Source organism: Saccopteryx bilineata, chromosome 1 (genome assembly GCF_036850765.1).
Source record: "Saccopteryx bilineata isolate mSacBil1 chromosome 1, mSacBil1_pri_phased_curated, whole genome shotgun sequence".
Classification (NCBI taxonomy): domain Eukaryota; kingdom Metazoa; phylum Chordata; class Mammalia; order Chiroptera; family Emballonuridae; genus Saccopteryx; species Saccopteryx bilineata.
The window spans coordinates 90,854,690-90,873,387 of NC_089490.1; the positions used below are offsets into that span (position 1 = coordinate 90,854,690).

At 44.8% G+C, this 18,698-nt stretch overlaps 2 protein-coding genes across 17 annotated transcripts in view; both read left to right on the plus strand.

Moving 5' to 3' along the window:
* Positions 1–298: 298 nt before the first annotated feature.
* LOC136319957 (cytochrome c oxidase subunit 7B2, mitochondrial-like) lies at positions 299–532 on the plus strand. Its single transcript, XM_066253095.1, has one exon. The coding sequence runs from the start codon at positions 299–301 to the stop codon at positions 530–532; it is 234 nt and encodes a 77-aa protein (XP_066109192.1).
* A 9,718-nt stretch (positions 533–10,250) lies between these two features.
* The window catches only part of RBFOX2 (RNA binding fox-1 homolog 2), a 326,779-nt gene continuing 318,331 nt past the window's right edge, over positions 10,251–18,698 (plus strand). For 2 of the 16 annotated variants that reach the window (XM_066259634.1, XM_066259606.1), the window contains exon 1: positions 10,266–10,870. In XM_066259634.1, the coding sequence (XP_066115731.1) occupies positions 10,682–10,870 (189 nt within the window). In that variant the 5' untranslated portion in view covers positions 10,266–10,681. Of the gene's footprint in view, positions 10,871–18,698 lie in introns of all 16 variants that reach the window. The other 14 variants (XM_066259587.1, XM_066259672.1, XM_066259663.1 and 11 more) reach the window with 13 other exon arrangements.

Below are 18,698 nucleotides of genomic sequence, written 5' to 3' on the forward strand. Positions count from 1 at the left end.
TAAAGCAAAGCACAATTAAACAAAGTATGCCTGTAATGACAAAGTTATGGACCAGTCTGGGTCTCTTCTCCTCTCTTCTTCTTCCTCTCTCTTCCCTCCTTCTTCCTCTTCCTCTTCCTCTTCCTCTTCTTCTCTGACATGTGAGGACACAGAAGGTAATAGTTTGCAAGCCAGGAACAGGGTTCTCACCAGGAACCAAATCAGCCAGCACCCAGTCAGACATTCCAGCCTCCAGAACTGACTCTTTACAAGGAAACTGACCCGCAACTGCTATCAACTGCAATCCCATCACACCTTCATGATATTTCCCTTGGCTAGAAATATACTAAGAAGCCTCAAGTTTCGAAGTATTCAGCAAATATGGGTAAGGGAGAGCCACAGAAAACAATCCCCAGATTTTCATAACAAATATGGAAATGCTGTACTAGCTAGTGGAACCACTTACTGTGCTGTTGCATGGATATTTACAACCACACAGATTGGAATAGATTGGAACCTGTACCCCGCCAGCAGAGTCACACCAAAAGAGTAGAATGATGTGTAACCATCACAGCTGTTGAAATACAGTATTGTTTCAAAATCAACTTGTCATGTAAGCACTCTGCTGCTCATTTAAATATAGCATAATTTTAAAAATTAAAACACATTTGAAACCTTTAAAACTTATTTAAAGTAGTCATTATAATGCCTGGATGCAAGGCTGTAACAGTGAGGATAGATTACAAAGGATTATGAAAAACAAATATTTGAAAGAATTTAAAAAGTAATAGTAAATGTCTTGGGTTTAGACAGAATTGATAGGTTAATGGTTTTTTCATTCAATCAGTTTTTACTTACTAAGCATCTCAATATTCTAGGTATTACGCCAGACCGGCTGAAAGAAGGAATTTGACATATCATTCTTGCTTTTTTCTACATCATTCTTCTTCAACATCAATCTTTAAATATTGTTCAAAGAGCCTGACCTGTGGTGGCACAGTGGATAAAGCGTCCACCTGGAAATGCTGAGGTTGCCGGTTCGAAACCCTGGGCTTGCCTGGTAAAGGCACATATGGGAGTTGATGCTTCCAGCTCCTCGTCTCTCTCTCCCCTCTCTCTCTCTCTCTCTCTCTCTCTCTGTCTCTCCCTCTCCGCTCTAAAATGAATAAATAAAAAATTTTTAAAAATTAAAAATAAATAAATAAATATTGTTCAAAGATAATACATTAAAGATAATAATCTTCTTAGAATTGATGTCATTTTATATGTCTTAAATTTCACAGATTTTATTTTTTTATTATTTATTGATTTTTAGCAAGAGAGAGATGGAGGGACAGACAGACAGGAAGGGAGAGATGAGAAGCATAAACTCATAGTTGTGACACCTTAGTTGTTCATTCATTGCTTTCTCATATGTGCCTTGACTAGGGGGTTACAACCAAGCCAGTGACCCTGCGCTCAAGCTAGTGAGCCTGTGTTCAAGCTGGAAACCTTGAGGTTTTGAACCTGAGACTTCAGCATCCTAGGCTGACGCTTAATCCACAGCACCACTGCCTGGTGAGGCTAATTTCACAGATTTTAATCAAAATGGTAAATCTTCTGACTTCCAATCTCTGATCTTTTGTGCATTATGAGAACAATATTTAGGTATTTTTATCAGTCCAAGTAAGTAAAATAAACTGCTGTAACACACACAACCCTAAACTGCAGCACTTAACACAGCAGCAGCTCTTTATGCAACTTCTACTATAGCTCTCCTCCAATGGGTGACTCAGGCATCCAGGCTCCTTTCCTCTTGCATTATTACTGGTTCATGGTCTCCATAGCTACAGTGGGGTGAAAAAGAGGGCTAGAGGATTGGTAGGGATGTTTTAGGGGCCTGGCCTGTAAATGAGCTCTATCACTTTTTCCCACATCCCATTGGCCAGAATATTGTCACACGTCCTCATTCTAACTGCCAAGGAGGCTGAGAACTTTCACCTTGTGTTCAAAGGAGGAGAAAAGTGCAGAGATGATTTTTGCCACAGGAATATTACCTTATGTTCTCTCTTCCCCCTCTCCAAGGTATCTCCCACTATCCCTACCCTCCTTTCCTTTCAGGATTAAAGCTTGTATGGAGGAAAGGCAAAGAGAGCAGAGTAAGCTTGAGCTTTTAAATTACCAAATAGACTTTGGAACACATGGCTTGAGAGGAAAGTCTCTGTTTTAAAAGCCTGGCCTTTTTAACTACCAAAGTCTTAATCCTACATGACTCTGGTCATCATATCCACACACTACAAAATTTAGAGATTATTGTCAGCAGTATCAATTAGGACCAGTTTTGTGCCATCCCCTGACTCCCACCCAGATGAGGCAATTGTGGCAAGGGCAAGAGAGAGAGAGAGAGAGAGAGAGAGAGAGAGAGGACAAGAGCTGAAGCCTTGTGGGGGGCTCTGGAGAACCCCTGCCACCTGCCCCCTTCTAGATGGAGCCTGAGGAGTAGAGAGGTGGAAACAGAGCTCCAGAAAGGTCTGACACCTGGAAGGAGAGGAGATCTGTGCCTTCCTTCCCATTAGAGGTCTTGGAGGCGCTCATTTGCAGTGTTCCCCTCCAGCAAGGGTTTGAGAAGTAGGGATCTTCCTTAGTGTGTCTACACAGCAGGGCTCAGAGACAGCTTCCCAGAGATTCCCAAGGCCCCAGAGCAGTGTGGAAGTAACCAGGGTTTTTCTATGCCCTTGATAGAGTTGTGAAGCCCATAAGACAGAACCTTTCCTGGAGTGGCCCTGGGCAGCCTGTACTCGAGGTGAATCAATGACTTAGGAACAGATAAGATAGCTTAGTGGAGGCCAGTTAGGATCGATATGACAGCCAGACTGGGACCCAGAGGAAGATACCTGAGCAGGTGCTGGCAGGGATAATGAAGACCCAATGTCTTGATACAACAAAGGTCCAGTAGCTTATGCCCCAGATGGAATGCAGGGTCATGAGAGTTAAATTGTTTCAAAGAACAGGAAGTTAAACTTTTTTCATTCCCTCTTCCTTAGATTTGTACCCACCCAAACTAAAACACCCTAAAGACTCCAGAAAGCAAAGTGAGGCATGGAAGGGGCAGTGGCCTTGGAGTAGGGGACTGGAATGCCTTTGTCAGTAACCATGCTGTGGGACCTTGAGCCTATTGTTTCAACTCTTTGGAGTTCAGTATTCTCATCTGTAAAATGAGATGTAACACTGGCCACCTCCTTGCGGATGTGCTGTGGGGAATAAGAGCAAGAAAAGAAAAGAAAAAGAAGAAGCACCTAGTTCAGGACTTGGTTCATAGTAGGGGCTTGGTGAACCTCTGAACTTCCCCTGCCTTTTCCTTCTGAGGTTATTTCCAATTTCAAAACATCATAATTCTTTGCGGAAAAGATGGATACACGAGCTTATGAATTCAGGGCCTGGAAAATAAAATAAAATGCCTTCCCCTACTCAGTAAGGAAGCAATAAAAACAGGGGGAGGCACAAAACAGACAATGAAAACTCAACTTAAGAAGGGGGTGTAGCGGACAGGGTGAGGGCGGCAACTGCACTAAATGAAAAACAACTCAATACCCTGCTATCATCCTTCATCAAACTACAGAAATAGAAACCAGACAAACACATTATGTGAAGGGCAAAAGGGTTGGCAAGGTTCTGGCTCATAGGAAAAACCCAGGTTCAATAATGCCATGAGCAGAGGGAGGTAGGGAAGTGAGGTCAAAGTCAATAGTGGGGTTTGTGTCAAAAGGCTGGTTTTATAGGACTAATGAGGTTTAAACAGCACAGGCTTCTCTTTTGCTGAACTCAGTTTCTCATTCTGCTTTGTATCTTGGCTCCTGGGTCAGCCAGCCACATGGCAGGAGTTGCCTCTACTTTCTCTGGCCCACGAATTATCAAGGGCATTCTCTGCCTTTCTGTTTTTGGGAATAGAAAATGTTGGAGTAAAAGAATGCTGTCTTCTATTTATATCTACTCTTCTCTGATTAGAGAGACGATAAATATTAGGGAAGGACCCTGGCCCTGAGCACCCTGTCTTTATTTAGAAGTGTGCATGGTTAAGACAGCATGCTAAGGTCATCTGTTCTGCTCTGCTCTGGTTTTTATCTGTTCTTCCAGGGGCAGGGTGAGGTCTCAGGCTGTGTTTTTGAGTAGCTTTAGGACTATTGGAATAGCAATATATTTTGTGTCAAGCTCTGTGCTTGGTGCTATGGACACAAAAATCAAGTAAGGGATTAAGAAAGTGTTCATGTTCTGAAAGAGCTTATAAAATACAGAGATTTACACCATCAGGTTGTCTGATCGCTGTCAAGTAACCTGAGTACTGGGTTAACAATAAATGGTGTTTGAACAGATCTTTCATAAGATCTGTTATCTCCTATGGACCCACAGTAGCCCTGTGGCTAAGTGCTCAAACATTCACTTACCTTTCTCAGTCCAGTTTGAGGACCACAGCTGGTCCTGGTTCCGTTCTTGGTCCTCTGACCCCAAGGCCAGCGCTGTGTCCTATTGGAGTTTCCTCCTTATGAACAGTGTTGAACTCCTCCTATGCCCTTGCAGGCACACAAGAATTTGCTCACTTTTGGGAAACTAGTCCTCATTTTTTAAGTGAGAGGAGAGGAGATAGTGAGACAGACTCCTACATGTGCCCTGACTAGGATCCACCCGACAACCCTCTTCTAAGGCTGATGCTCAAATCAACCGAGGTATCCTCAGTGCTTGAGGCTGATGCTCAAACCAATCAAGCCACTGGCTGTGAGAGGGGAAGAGAAAAAGAGAAGGGGGAGCGGGAGGGGAAGAGAGGCAGATGGTTGCTTTTCATGTGTACCCTGATTGGGGCTCGAACCTGGGACTTCTGCACACCAGGCTGGTGCTCTATACACTGAGCCAACCAGCCATGGGTTACTCATTTTAAAAAAATTGATTTTAGAGAGAGAGGAAGGGAGAGAGAGAGACAGAAACATTGATCTGTTCCTGTGTATGTCCTGACTGGGAATTGAACCCATAATCTTTGCATATCGGGATGATGCTCTAACCAACAGGGGCAGACAGACAGGAATGGAGAGATGAGAAGCATCAATCATTCGTTTTTTGCAGCGCATTGCGACACCTTAGTTGTTCATTGATTGCTTTCTCATATGTGCCTTGACCACGGGCCTTCAGCAGACCGTGTAACCCCTTGCTCAAGCCAGCGACCCTGGGTCCCAGCTGTCTGGTGAGCTTTGCTCAAACCAGATGAGCTCACACTCAAGCTGGCGACCTCGGGGTCTCGAACCTGGGTCCTCGGCATCCCAGTCCGATGCTTTATCCACTGTGCCACCGCCTGGTCAGGCCACAGTACTATTCTGGGGTTTTTTTGTTTGTTTGTTTTTTTACAGAGACAGAGAGAGGGATAGACAGACAGGAAGGGAGAGATGAGAAGCATCCATCATTAGTTTTTCGTTGCACATCGCGATATCTTAGTTGTTCATTGATTGCTTTCTCATATGTGCCTTGACCGTGGGCCTTCAGCAGACTGAGTAACCCCTTGCTCTGGCCAGCGACCTTGGGTCCAAGCTGGTGAGCTTTGCTCAAACCAGATGAGCCTGCGCTCAAGCTGGCGACCTTGGGGTCTCGAACCAGGGTCCTCTGCATCCAGTCCAATGCTCTTTCCACTGCGCCACCACCTGGTCAGGCCACAGTACTATTTTTAGCATTTAGGTTTGTAACTGTGGAGACAAGAAGTCTGCTGTTTTTCTAATCTGTGGTCTAGCCAGAAGGAAGAGTAAAAGTCAAAGAGCAAAGGATGAAGGGCAAAGAGCCTTTTCTTTCTGTGGTTTTATCTTATTGGGAAGTGATTCTAACCCCTCTCTACATCATCTTGCTGGCCAGAACTGTGTTATGTAGCCACCCATAGCTGTCAGGGAGTCAGAGAATTCTTTTTTACCCCCCTCTTTTTTTTTTTTTTTTTTTTTACAGGGACAGAGAGAGGTATAGACAGGGACAGACAGACAGGAACAGAGAGAGATAAGAAGCATCAATCATTAGGTTTTTGTTGTGCATTGCAACACCTTAGTTGTTCATTGATTGCTTTCTCATATGTGCCTTGACTGTGGGCCTTCAGCAGACCGAGTAACCCCTTGCTCGAGCCAGCGACCCTGGGTCCAAGCTGGTGAGCTTTTGCTCAAACCAGATGAGCCCGCGCTCAAGCTGGAGACCTCGGGGTCTCGAACCTGGGTCCTCTGCATCCCAGTCCGACGCTCTATCCACTGCACCACCGCCTGGTTAGGCTTTTCCCCCCTCTTTTTTTTTTTTTTCTTTTTTTTTTCCATTTTTCTGAAGCTGGAAACAGGGAGAGACAGTCAGACAGACTCCCGCATGCGCCCGACCGGGATCCACCCGGCACGCCCACCATGGGGCGACGCTCTGCCCACCAGGGGGCGATGCTCTGCCCATCCTGGGCGTCGCCATGTTGCGACCAGAGCCACTCTAGCGCCTGAGGCAGAGGCCACAGAGCCATCCCCAGCACCCGGGCCATCTTTGCTTCAATGGAGCCTTGGCTCCCTTGGGAGGGGAAGAGAGAGACAGAGAGGAAAGCATGGCGGAGGGGTGGAGAAGCAAATGGGCGCTTCTCCTGTGTGCCCTGGCCGGGAATCGAACCCAGGTCCTCCGCACGCTAGGCCGACGCTCTACCGCTGAGCCAACCGGCCAGGGCTCCCCCCTCTTTTTAAAGCTAGGAAGATTTCTGCCCTGAACAAAACTGGAGTCCTGCTAGTAAGGAATACGAGGAGAATGAATATTGGGTTGGGAACTACCAGTGCTTTTCAAACAAATAAAAAAACTGGGCCTTAGAGATGCTAAGGATCTTGTCTAAGGTCAAATATATGGCCAAGTCAGACTCAAACCCATGTATATTTGACACCAGAGTTCTTGTTCTTGACCACTGTGAGAGGTGACTTCCTTAGCGTGATGCACTGTAATTGTCTTTTTATTTGTTTATCCTTTCTTCCCTAGGCTGAAAACTCTTTGGTACCAGGAATTAATTTTCTTCTTCTTGGTATCCCAGACATTTGCTCATAGTTTGTTGAATGGATAAATCAATAAATCTTAGGACTTCAGTATCTGTAGCTAACATTCTTTCCACACACACACACACACACACAAATATATATATTTGTATTTTTCTGAAGTTGGAAACGGGGAGGCAGTCAGATAGACTCTCGCATGCACCCAACTGGGATCCACCTGGCATGCCCACCAAGGGGCGATGCTCTGCCCATCTGGGGCATCGCTCTGTTGCAACCAGAGCTATTCTAGCGCCTGAGGCAGAGGCCATAGAGCCATCCTCAGTGCCCCAGCCAACTTTGGTCCAATGGAGCCTTGGCTGTGGGAGGGGAAGAGAGAGACAGAGAGGAAGGAGAGGGGGAGGGGTGGAGAAGCAGATGGGTGCTTCTCCTGTGTGCCCTAGCCGGAAATCAAACCTGGGACTCGTGCACTCCAGGCCAACGCTCTAACACTGAGCCAAACGGCCAGGCCCACAAAAATATTTTTTAATTTTCTTCTTCCTCTGTAATATTTTATAACCACTTGTTTCCGCAGAGATAGCTGCAGATGTACATGAGAAAAATAGTCTTGGTCTTTGTGCCGCCATGGTTGCAATTTGACTTCTTCATCTACGTATTTATAGGCTCCTATTTTTTTTTTCTCTTTCTCTCTTTCTCTAAATGCTTAATGAGGGTCAGGTCCAATTTCTCTTTGTTCTGCCTGGTCATTCAAACACTCCTATACCTCATTGCTCTATTTCTTAGTGAAATAATTAAATAATAATAATTTGAGTCACAAGCAGACCTGAATCCAAATCTTATTTCTTATTGGGTCATGGAGCAGCCATGATGCAAGGAAGGACTTGGCATCATTTAGATTCCATTGTTTTGGCAAGGCAGGTAGGAAGGAGAGAAGAATTCTTCAGATACTAGTCTAGTAAGTACAATTTTCAGAAAATCAAACACTGATGTCCCTAGGTTAAAAAGAAAATAGCCATTGTTGTTCCATAGGCCATCAGGAAATATTCTTATTTTTCTTCAAAGCCGTAATGCTTGCACTTGGTTGCACAGGATTAAGTCCTATCTGACATGGAGCACTGCCCTGACTTAGGTTGAGACTGTTGAATCAGCTCAAGAACAAGCTCACAGGCACTTGGACTTCCAACTTGATGGCCCAAATAGCAGTTTAGATGATAAATATTTCTTATTCACATATTAAGCAGTTATTATACTTTAGGCGCTATGGTAAGTGCTTTATTTTATCTTATTTAATTTTTAGAACAACACTGTGACTATTGTCATCTTATAAGCAAAGAATGTAAAGCTTAGTGAAAATAAAGGACTTGCCTAACATAGTGGTTACGCCAAAACGTGATTTGGGGAATCTTGTCTGAGCATCTTAATCTGTAGTGGCCCCACCCAAGCAACTTTATGTAATTGAAAAAATCCAGTTGTGATGATAATGATATTATTTGATCTTGACAGTGAACATATTTCTCACTCTTATTTAAAATGTGAATAAAATGATAACGGTAATAATAATAACAGTTAACATTTATTGAGTGTTTACCATAGGTCAATCTGTTCAAAGTTCTTAATGTGTGATAACTCATTGAATCCTCACAATAATCCTTTCAGGAAGGTACCATTATTATCCTAATTTTCAGATGAAGAAACTGAGACATAGAGAAGCTAAGTAGCTTTCACAAGGCATCATGACTTGTAAGTGGAGAGCAAAACTTGGCTATTTATGACACAGCCCAGGTTTTAAAAAATGTGTTTGCAATGAAAACTAGGCTTCAAGACAAGTCCTTCAGTCCTCCCAATCAGTCTGCTGGCCCTAAACTCCTTCTCTACAGAAATTCTTAAATGATCACTCGTCCAACATCACATGGGCAGTAGGTGCTAATGCCTGAATTCAAACCTGGGTGCGTCTGGCTCCAAAGTAAGTATTCTTACCACTGTGCTGTTCCAGCCCTAGCCAGGCTAAACCTAAGTTCAAAGGACAAATCTTAGACCCATCTGAAAATGGTTTTAGAAATCATCTAATTCAGGGTTTCTCAACATCAGCACTATTGACATTTTTGGCTGGGCAACTGTGTGAGGACTGTCCTGTTCATCACCGGAGAGTGAACAGCATTCCTGGCCTCTACCACTAGGTAACAGCAGCGAAATGTCTCCTGATGTTGACAAATGTCCTGGGGGAGAGGGGAAGGGGTAAAATCGCCCCTGTTTGCAAACCATTGATCTCAGCCATCTCCTCATTTTACAAATGACGGATCAAGGGTCCATAGAAATGAACTGACTTGTTTAAGTACACTCCAGGCCCTTCATGCAACAACATTGTATTAATATTTCTATAACATACAGGGCATAATATGGAACTGAGAAAATAGATGCCCTCTTGGTCCTTACAGATTCTAACTGCACTAAGATGATAAGAAATAAAAGTTTTACATAGGCAGCAAAGTGTAGAGAAACAGAATATGATCTGGTGTCCTGAGATCTGGATCTGCCACTTTTTAGCTGCAGGACTTTAAGCAAGCTTCACGTTCCTAGTCAATGTAAAGTAGTTCCTAGTGTGTACTCTGCCTGATCAGCTTTAAAACAGGTCTATGAGTGCATTGTGTAAACTGTAAAGGTCTTACAAACATTAGGAATTATTAAAATGATCAGAAATGTGATAATAATAATTATGACTAAAGTAGAAGCTTTCAGAACTGGGAAAAGCCATGGAGTGGTGACTTCATTCCTGGACCTTCCAACTGCCGATTCCCATTCTTCCGCAGGAGAGGGAGCAGGCAAAGCGCCCCCTCCCACATGGGGCTCTTCCCTCGCTTGGAGCCAACCCGGCCCTTGGGCCTCTCAAGCTCCGCCTGCCCTGGGCCGTGGCCCCGCCCTGAAGGGGGTGCAGACCCCGCCCCCTCTGCTCAGGCTGCAATTCCAGTGGCGCCGTTCCTCCAGGAATATCAGTCACGGGTGCCGGAAATTCCCGAATTTTTCCGATCTCTTTCCGGCTTCCCTCGGGCGCCCGGAGCGGAGAAGGCGGAGGTTGCCGAGGGGCGTTGGCCCCACCCCCTCAACGCTAGCTCTGTCACCACTCCCACCCCGCCCTCTCCGCCCCACCCCCGTCACAGCCTCCGGCGCGGGCAGGAGTCCCAGATCCCGGTCCCTCCCTCCTCCTTTCTCTCTCTCCCCGCCTTCCCGGTGCTGCCACAGTGGCGGGTTTGAGGATCACGGCCAGTCAGCTCGTTCCTGCTTCGAGCCCCTCCTCCCTCCAAATAAACACCCCTCCCCATGCCTCGGGAGTCCGGACCGCCCCCTTCCTCCCTCGGCCCGGCGTGTTGTGAGGGACAGTGTGAGGGAGCTGGCGCGGGCCGGCGGGTGAGCTTCGTGAGTGCGAGAGGCGGGGCGCTCGGCGGGCCGGGCCAGGGGTCGCGTGTGCGCGTGGGGGCGTAGCGAGTGGCCATCGCGACCCGCTAGCTGCCCCGAGCCGAGGACCCGGTGCGCGACAAACACCGACTGCTTGTCGCTGAGGGGCGCTGGGCCCGCGCGCGCGCGCACGCACGCACGCACGCGGGGGGGCAGGCGCGCGCCCGCCTGTCGCGACTGTCGGGGCCGCGGCCCAGGGGGAGGTGGCCTGTCGCGGGTCGCCCGGCTCCCGCAGGCGAAGGGGGCGCGGGCGGATGGCGGAAGGCGCCCAGCCGCAGCCTCCGCTTCAGCTTGGGCCCGGCGCCGCTGCCCGGGGGATGAAGCGGGAGTCGGAGCTGGAGCTGCCGGTGCCCGGAGGGGGAGGAGACGGAGCCGAGCCTGGCCTGAGCAAGCGACCGCGCACCGAGGAGGCGGCGGCCGACGACGACGGCGGCGGGATGCAGGTGACCGCGCGGGACGGGTGCCCCGTTACGACGGGGGCAGGGGCGCGGCGCGGGGCCGGAAGATCGGATCGGGCTCCCAGAGCTTGGAGCTGGGAGGGCTCCAGGGACCCTGGCTTGGAAGTGGGAGGGGACGGGTCGGGCCTGGTTGAAAGGTAGGACGAGTTCTGGCTTGGTGGCGAAGGGTGCAGAACCCTTGTGTGGCCACGAGGGTCCTGATTCCTGAGGGGACGAGGGGATACGACGCGTGGATAGGTTTTTTGGGGAAATCAAAATGGATTTCATTTCTTCAAACCCTTCCTTAGTTCCTTGGGGTGGAGTGGAAGCCAGGAGATCCTGGGTCTGCTGCCCAGAGGGCCACTGGACTGAGTCGAAGTCGACGGGGCAGTGGTGGAACCTCCCACGAAGGAGTACCTTTCTGGCAGCCCTCGACACACGCTGGGATGGGGAAGGGGAGTGGCATGTGGAGAGGACTGAAAAGCGAGAAAACTCCTCGAAAGCTCAAAGGGGATGTGGCTTAGATTGTGGGTTCAATCAGTTACACAAGGAGTGTGGAAAGTACACGGAGTTTGGTAGTGTTGTGGGGACAGCGTGGTGCTCAGTCACATTAACTTTGTGGAGGTTGCTAATGGGTCTGAAGAGAGACCAGGACACACGTCCCTTCTGTACTTTGCCAGTTACATTTTATGTAGTCAGAGCATCGACTAGCTCTTTAATGTTGTGGGATATAAAAGAAAACTTATACAGCTATTAGAAGACTGTATTAGGAATTGTGGTTTCAAGGATAAGCTGGTTGAATTGGGTAGGGAATGGGCTATGTAATGATGGTGTGAGTTGAATTTATAATTTGAGGAAGACTGTGAATCCTTCATAGGTTTTTGGATTTGGTCTCTGTTCAGAAAATCCTTGCTAAGGTGAGGGCTCACCTATCAGCAATTGTTTATAGACATCTGCCTTATTCTCTTAGAATCATAGACTGTTAGAAGGACCAGAGACATCTTTTCCAGGGGTTCTTAACTTACATAGATTTGGAAAATATTTAGGCAGAATAGTTTACGTGCACTTTTTGGAGGGAGAGAGTCAATTGTTATAGTTTCTTTTTTTTTTTTGTGAGTGAATTCAAGTCCTCCAGTTTTTAAAAAATTGAATATGTTGGGGTTAACAAAATTATACAGGTTTCAGGTGCACAGTTCTACAACATCATCTGTACACTGTATTGTGTTTACCACCCCAAGTCAAGTCTGTGTCCATCATCATTTATCCCCCCTGTACCTTCCTCTACCTCTCCCACCCCACTTCCCACACCCCCACGTGTTTTAACCACCACATTTTATAGAAGGGGAATCAAAAGTCCAAAGAAGACTGGTGACTGGCCTAAGGCCACCCAGTTAGCTGGTAATACAATTCAAACTGAAAGCCTAGTCTTCTAATTCCTATTCCTGTGCTCTCTCCATTACACCACTCTTGGAAATCTCTGCAGTACTAAAAGACTTCCTGTGCTCTGCTTCTGCTCTTCAAGGTTCTGTCTGACTTCCTGTGTTAGAGATGGAGCTGTATGTAAGCCTGGTGCGTTTGTTGTGTGCTTCTGGGTCTCCTTTGCAGAGGCCACTCTATTACTTATGTTGATTTGGGTAAAGTGATCCTCTTGGTGTTTATTTTTGAATTCTTTTGTATTGTTTGCCTGCTTTTGTTCTCCATTAGAACTCTGTCAGGCAAAGGGATTATGAGAAGTAAAAGCTCTGGGCTATGGAAAAAATATAGAGGACTATGGGGAGACTTTAGGTGAGGGGGGTTAATTTTGGATGGTAAGGAGGGAAAGACTGCATGTGGATGCTGTTGAGCATGTTCTGCTTGGTATGTGGATGGGTCTGTGTATGTTTGTATTCATTTATTGTTTCTGTCAATCACAGTTAACAGTGAGACTCTTTCCTCCTGGGGCCCATTATTTGCTGGTTGCCTTCAAATTGGCTAAGGACAATAGCATTTGGAAGTGGAGCAGTGTACAGGGACTTTGGAGTATGCAGAGGAAGGAGAGGATTAGATCCTTTGGGTACAACTGGGCAACTATCCTACAGAGAATCGTTTATTCATTCTGTGTATTTGTGGATGTTCATTTTTCACTATATGCATTTTCATATGTAGTTCCAACACACCATGTCACACAGGTATTTATTTCATCATTGATTTAGTCCCCTGCCTTCAACTAGCTGTATGGTTCTGGGAAAATCCCTTCCTTTGGGGGCCTGTGTTTCTTTAGTTGTAAAATAAAGTGTTTATACAGGATGATTTATTTATTATTATTTTTTTTAGCGAGAGAGATAGAGAGAGGGATAGATAGGGACAGACAGGCAGGAGGGAGAGAGATGAGAAGCATCAATTCTTGTTGTGGCACCTTAGTTGTTCATTGATTGCTTTATCATATGTGCCTTGACCAGGGGGCTACAGCAGAGCAAGTGATCCCTTGAGCTCAAGCCAGCGACCTTTGAGCACAAGCCAGTGACCATGGGGTCATGTCTATGATCCCATGCTCAAGCCAGCGGCCCCATGCTCAAGCTGGTGAGCCCAAACTCAAGCCGGATGAGCCTGCTTTCAAGCTTGGGCTTTCGAACTTGAGTCTTTTGCTTCCCAGTCCGACACTATATGCACTGCCCCACCGCCTGGTCAGGCTATACAGGATTATTTTTAAATTGCCTTCTAAAATATATGTCAGGTTCTCTGATCTTAAGGTACTTGATGCTTACAGTTTAGGTGAGGAGATACCACAAGGTAGTTGTGTGTAAATAGACATTGCATAATTTAGAGCCAAAGTATGCAGAGGATTTGTTCCATTGGGTCCAGAAGAGGTAGATGGTCATTCCCACTGAAATGGTCAAGGACGGCTTTATAGAGAGGTTGAAATTGTGGTATAGTTGGGAGTCAAGTAGAAATAATGCTCATAAAAAGATGAGATTTAAAAAAAAAAAGATGAGATTTAAGCCTAGGTGACCTACACCTCTAGGATGTTCTTGTATCATTCTGAGAATAATTATAGAATATTTAATAGTCATTTAACTAATGTTTATTGAGCAACTGCTATGTGCCAGGCCCTGTTTTAGAACCTAAGAGATATGGTAGTGAACTTAACTAAAGATCTTGCCTTCATGGAATGCATATTCTAATCAAAAAAGACAAACGATAAAGAAATCAACAACTATTAAGTGGTGGTAAGTGCAAAGGAAAAAAATAAAACAGGTAAATGTGTAGAGCAGGCGTCCCCAAACTACAAGCCCGAGGGCCGCATGCAGCCCCCTGAGGCCATTTATCTGCCCCCCCCCCCACTTCCAGAAGGGAGGAGCACTGTATGTGGCAGCCCTCCAATGGTCTGAGGGAGTGAACTGGCCCCCTGTGTAAAAAGTTTGGGGACCCCTGGAGAGAGTGATGAAGAAGATGGTCAGGGAAGACCTTTCTGATAGGTGACCTTTGTGTGGAGTGAGGGAATCAGCCATTCAGATATTTGAGGGAAGAGGGCTCAGGTAGAGGAATTGTGGGTACCATGGCAGTTGCATCTTCTAAAGTTAGGGCACCAACTACTTTAATGTCCTGGGATAGAGACTGGTGTAGGTGGAGCAGAAAGCGCAGGGGTTTGGCAGCATTAGGAGAGAAGATATCAGCAGTGTAGTAATGTCTATAGGCTATATGTAAATATATATGTACTTTAAAAATCTTAGTGTAGCCGACCTTTTTGTTATATCGTTTATTTAAAAAAAATTTTTTTTAAAGAAAAACACAAACTTATTATTTTACAATTCTGGAGATCAGAAGTCCAAAATCAATCTCACTGATCTAAAATTCTGATGTCAGCAGGGCTGGTTGCTTCTGGGGGCTCCAGAGGAGAATCCATTCTTTGCTTCTTTCCAACTTCTAGAGCAGGGGTCCCCAAACTTTTTACACAAGGGGCCAGTTCACTGTCCCTCAGACCGTTGGAGGGCCGGACTATAAAAAAAAACTATGAACAAATCCCTATGCACACTGCACATACCTTATTTTAAAGTAAAAACACAAAATGGGAACAAATACAGTATTTAAAATAAAGAACAAGTAAATTTAAATCAACCAACTGACCAGTATTTCAATGGGAACTATGCTCCTCTCATTAACCACCAATGAAAGAGGTGCCCCTTCTGGAAGTGCAGCGGGGGCCGGATAAATGACCTCAGGGGGCCGCATGCGGCCTGCAGGCCGTAGTTTGGGGACCCCTGTTCTAGAGATTCCCCTGTTTGTTGGCTACTTTGCCAGTGGCTGTATTACTGTGATCTGTTTCCATCATTACATGGCCCTCTCTCTATGTATGAGTTTGTCTTAAAGGTGTTTTTTTTTCCTTACAACTTAACACAAATAGAGTTTTTTTGAGGTCTCAGCTCCTTCCAAGAAGCCTCCTGATAGTGATAGTTTAGTTCACAACAGTCAGAGCCCCCTCTTGTCTCCTTTATTTTGATGCTTAATTATGTATCATATGTATTGTTCCTTAATTGTGTTATTATTCTTGTTTCCCTAAGTGAGACTGTAAGCTTTTAGAAGATGGGGATGATATTTTGTTTATATTTATTATTAATACCTAATGCTTTTGGGTACATAGTAAGGGCTCAATGCCTTTTAAGTTGAAGCTGAAATGTACCATTTTTTTACAGATTATTAAGAAACAGAAAAAATAAAATTTGGCCCTGGCTGGTTGACTCAGTGGATAGAGTGTTGGCCAGTCTCCTGGGTTTGATTCCTGGTCAGGGCACATATGAGATGTAACCATCTGCTTCTCTTCCCCTCCCTCTTGTTCTTCTCTCTCTCTCTTCCCCTCTTGCAGGCCAGTGGCTTGATTGGTTCCAGCGTTGGCCTCAGGCGCTGAGTATAGCTCAGTTGATTCAAGTATTGGCCCCAGACAGGGGTTGCCAGGTGGATCCTGGTCGGGGTGCAAGCAGGAGTCTGTCTCTCTATCTCCCCTCCTCTCACTTAAAAATAAATAAATAAAATGAGATTCATGGGTGAGAATATACCTTCATGAAATTTCCCAATCTTTTGAGTGTCAAGAGATTAAAGATTAAAAAATTTATTTTTTCCATTGACTTGAGAGAAAGAGAGGAAGGGAGAGGGGGGGATAGAAAGGAGAGAGAGAGAAGCATTAACTTGTTGTTCCACTCAGTTGTGTATTCATTGATTGCTTCTTTTATGTGCTCTGACCTGGGATCGAATTCGAGACCTCAGCGCTCTGGAATGACGCTTTATCCACTGAGCCACCTGGCCAGGGCTTGAGTGTCAAAAGATTAACCCTTTTTTATAGAAGAAAATTATCGGGGTTTATTTCCCAAGGCTGCTTATGAATTGAGATGTACCTCTAAGCTGCAGATTCCAAAGCTGAACCCTGTTGAGTTATAGCCCAGTAAGCTTTTAGAGTAAATCATTACTTCCCAAAGTGGACCATAAAGAACACGAGAGAGTCTGTGGTATTTATGTTGTAATCTTTAAGCTCACAAAGGTAGAGAGGAAGGATTGGTCCCTTCATGGGCAGAATCCAGAAACTTGATGTGGGTGGAAGAGGAAACCCTGGAAATAGTATAGAAACAGAGAACCCTGAACCATGGAGCAGGAGGAAAGGGACAAATTCAACTTGAAAACTGGAATATAGTTTGAGAAATGAAGTTAGTTGTTAGGATACTTGGCAATATTGTACTTTAATTGGTGGAAGGTTAACTGTAGCTTTCAGAGGTTCATTTCACTTTACGCAAGTCTGATATCTGTGAAAATTTGCCTTGCTAAAACACACTAGTGAACGAGTTCTTTTGGACATCTGTTCCAGTGAATAAAGTTTAACAAAAATTCAGCTTTTGTGCAACTTTCCACGAACTTAGCTGCTGTATAAGTCAAGGTGCACCTTACTTATTCCTTTTAGCTTTCAGCAAAATTCTTTATAACTGTGAAATGTTGGTGTGTGATTACTATATGGCCGACTAACCATATAGTAGACTCATAAATCATAGACTCATAAATCCAGTGTAGCTAAGTGCACTCTGCAGTTCATATTAGTTGTTAATTTTAGTAGCAGGAAGACTTTTCCCTGGTCTCAGGGAAGGGGCTTCAGATAGCTTATAATTGCTATGTGAATGCTGTATTTCTTGAAATAGTTTATCTTCCCATTAGCTTGTTTCTGGTTTTCTTTCCTTCTAGGGGGATGTCTCTTTGAACTCTCATTTAGGTATTTGGTGCTGAAACTGAACCTGGTGCTACCATTTGGATAGAGTTATAAAAGTAATATGCTTTCCTTTCAAGTTATAATCATGAATAATCTCACAAAAATTGTTGAACTTTTTATCTCTGTCTTCGTCTGCTTGGCCTGCCATAACAGAATACTGTAGATTGGGTGGTTTAAACAACAGACATTTATTTCTCACAGTTCTGGAAGCTGAAAGTCCCAGATCAAGACAATGAGTCTGCCAGCTTATAGACAGCGGCCTTCTCCTTGTGTACTCACATAGCCTTTCATTGGTGGAAATTTCTGTAAAGAGAAAGATACATCTCTTCTTGTAAGGGCACAAATCCCATCATGAGGTCCAATCCTTATAATCTGATCTAACCCGAATAACCTCCTAAAGGCTCCACCTCCAAATACCATTCCATTATGGGCTGGGCTTGAATATATTAATTTTGGAGGAGCACAGACATTCATCCTGTAACACTACTGGAATGGTAAATAGTATTGCTGATGCAGAGACTGAGGCACAGTCATGTAAGAATTACTAATTTTTAAAAAGTCTTATAGAGAAGACTGTGAATGTAAAACTGGGACTGTGTGAGAAGGAGAAATTCAGATCTGAATTCAAAGTAGATTTGTTCTTCAGGGCTTCTCAAGAAATTCGTCTGAGTTGAATTTGTTCCCAACTCTCTCCCATTTTTTTAGCCACCTTGTCATTTTTTCTCTATCACACAGACATGTGAACACAACAGAAGCTAACTAGAGATTTAACTTTCATTTTGATATAAAACAGACTGGTGCAGACAGACAAGATTACAGGACTGTGGGAAAAGAAATTCACTATACTACTTATTGTAAACAATGTTGCTCTAGTGAATTACTAGTTTGACATATTTCAGGCTGTCAGTTTGATGTTAGACTTCAATTGTAGAAACAATAAAGACGGTCATTTTAGTGAGTGGGTTTGTTTGAATTTTTGTTGATATGTATTTGTAAGGCATAGTAAATGTCTTTATTCTGGGGTAGAATGTGCACTTCCTTCAAAGACAAGAGGGAAGAGCATTAGAGATGTTGGAAAGGAGATGGCAGTAATTGGAGCATGAGCAAACAGATGGGAGTGAAGGATGGTAGCTGCATTTGGTGTTTTAGGTGGCCTTTAGGAGTATTGGGTTTCTTATTCTTCTCCCCTACAGCACCAATACAAGCCGGCAGCTTACATGGCTAAAGTTTCATTATCTAATCCATCACAGATCAGCTTGAATAAACCCATTGGCTGGTGCTGATCTAGTTAGGAGGGTAATGCAAAGCTGCTTGAGCCAGGATTGGGGCAAATCGGATCAGAACTGCCAAGTGAATCCTGGACATATTTCTGTAATTTGGGTGGGGAAAGTAGTTTTGGAAATCTTGAGAGATATGTACTTGAGAGAGAGAGAGAGACAGACAGACCGAGAGACACAGAAAGAAATTAAGAGAGAGAACAAGCGAGCTATCAGCCATGCATTTTTTCAAATATTGTCTTAGGGATTCTGAGGGGAAAGTGCATGGAGGATTTGATATATGTCTTTGGAGCAGAGCTAAGTTGCTTTGATTATTTAAGTCTAAACATTTTTT